General features: G+C 43.8%; 1 protein-coding gene across 1 annotated transcript in view; it reads right to left on the bottom strand.

Annotated features, from left to right (window-relative positions):
- Window positions 1-162: 162 nt before the first annotated feature.
- The window catches only part of cpap (centrosome assembly and centriole elongation protein), a gene marked incomplete at its 3' end in the record, with an annotated part of 18,207 nt that continues 17,288 nt past the window's right edge, over window positions 163-1,081 (bottom strand). Inside the window, 4 exon segments of the mRNA XM_014018988.1 lie at window positions 163-247; window positions 460-600; window positions 677-763; window positions 859-1,007. Of these exon segments, the coding sequence (XP_013874442.1) occupies window positions 163-247; window positions 460-600; window positions 677-763; window positions 859-1,007 (462 nt within the window).

The following is a 1,081-nucleotide window of genomic DNA, read 5'->3' as shown; positions in this document are numbered from 1 at the left end:
AAAAACTTATCTAACTGTAGTTACCTCAAAGGATGGGGGTGACCAAAAGATTTTTAAAGTAAATTATAAGAAATATTCCTAGTTACATATTTGAACAAAATCCAACTCATTGCAGCGTAATACTTAATAATGTTCTGTCGATCCAGTTTCCTCTGCTCTCACCTGTCTGGTTGTTGGGAAAGTGCAGGACCTCCATCCCATCAGGGTACGTGATGTGTGTGGTCTGGGCCTCTGCATAAAAGTAGATCTGAGAACAAGTGTGTCCATTATTTGAACATCTGTTTAGAGTGCACTTAAAAGTTTCAGCTGTGAGCCTCTACTTTTCCTCACAAAGAATTAAAACGATTTGAAAGCCAATCAAGATTCAGACGTCCTTTTAATCTACGCTTGACCTTCCTGGAGACAAACTAAGCACCGAGGTGGATCAGAGACCAACAGTTTCAGGATGAAACGTCTCACCACTCTCTGATCAGCTGTGATTTGTTTCGTGTCTCCGTTGAAGAAGGTGACCTTCGCTGAGAGCCCGTCGGCTGAAATCTGCTTCCTGGTCCCGTTGGGGAAGACGACGAGACGATCTCCACTGGCCAGAACTTTCTCTACCTGAAAGAATCGGGTCAAGACCTTAGAAAAACTCCAGACTAATTCATTTGACATATTTTAGGATCTGATGCCTTACCTTTCCATCAGGGTGAGTCAGAACCTCCTGAGGTGGTTCTGGTTCCACCTCGCAGCTCTCTGCTTGTTTTAGGACTGGATCTATTTTCTGTAACACATTAGAAAACAATGAAAAGTAGATCCTCTGTTTTGAGTTGGTAAACATTAGTTCCCTGAACTCACAGGGAACTTCACGTCTCTTACCGGGGAGCAGTCCAGTGAGTGGTCCTCGTTTGATGGGTTCTGATTCTGACCGGCAGCCGCTGGTTTCTCCTCTGCCATTCTGCCACATAATGAAGAGGAGGATGAAGATCCCGACCCAGCAGACCTCCTCAGGCTACTTTTGATCCCTGCTGACAGTCGAATATAAAAATACACAGAAACTACAACTTAGTTTGACTAAACTTAAAGGCTGGAATAAAGATGT

Source organism: Austrofundulus limnaeus, unplaced genomic scaffold (assembly GCF_001266775.1).
Source record: "Austrofundulus limnaeus strain Quisiro unplaced genomic scaffold, Austrofundulus_limnaeus-1.0 Scaffold206, whole genome shotgun sequence".
Taxonomy (NCBI): domain Eukaryota; kingdom Metazoa; phylum Chordata; class Actinopteri; order Cyprinodontiformes; family Rivulidae; genus Austrofundulus; species Austrofundulus limnaeus.
Note: the sequence above shows the minus strand (reverse complement) of the source record. Positions and strands in the feature narration are given on the sequence as shown.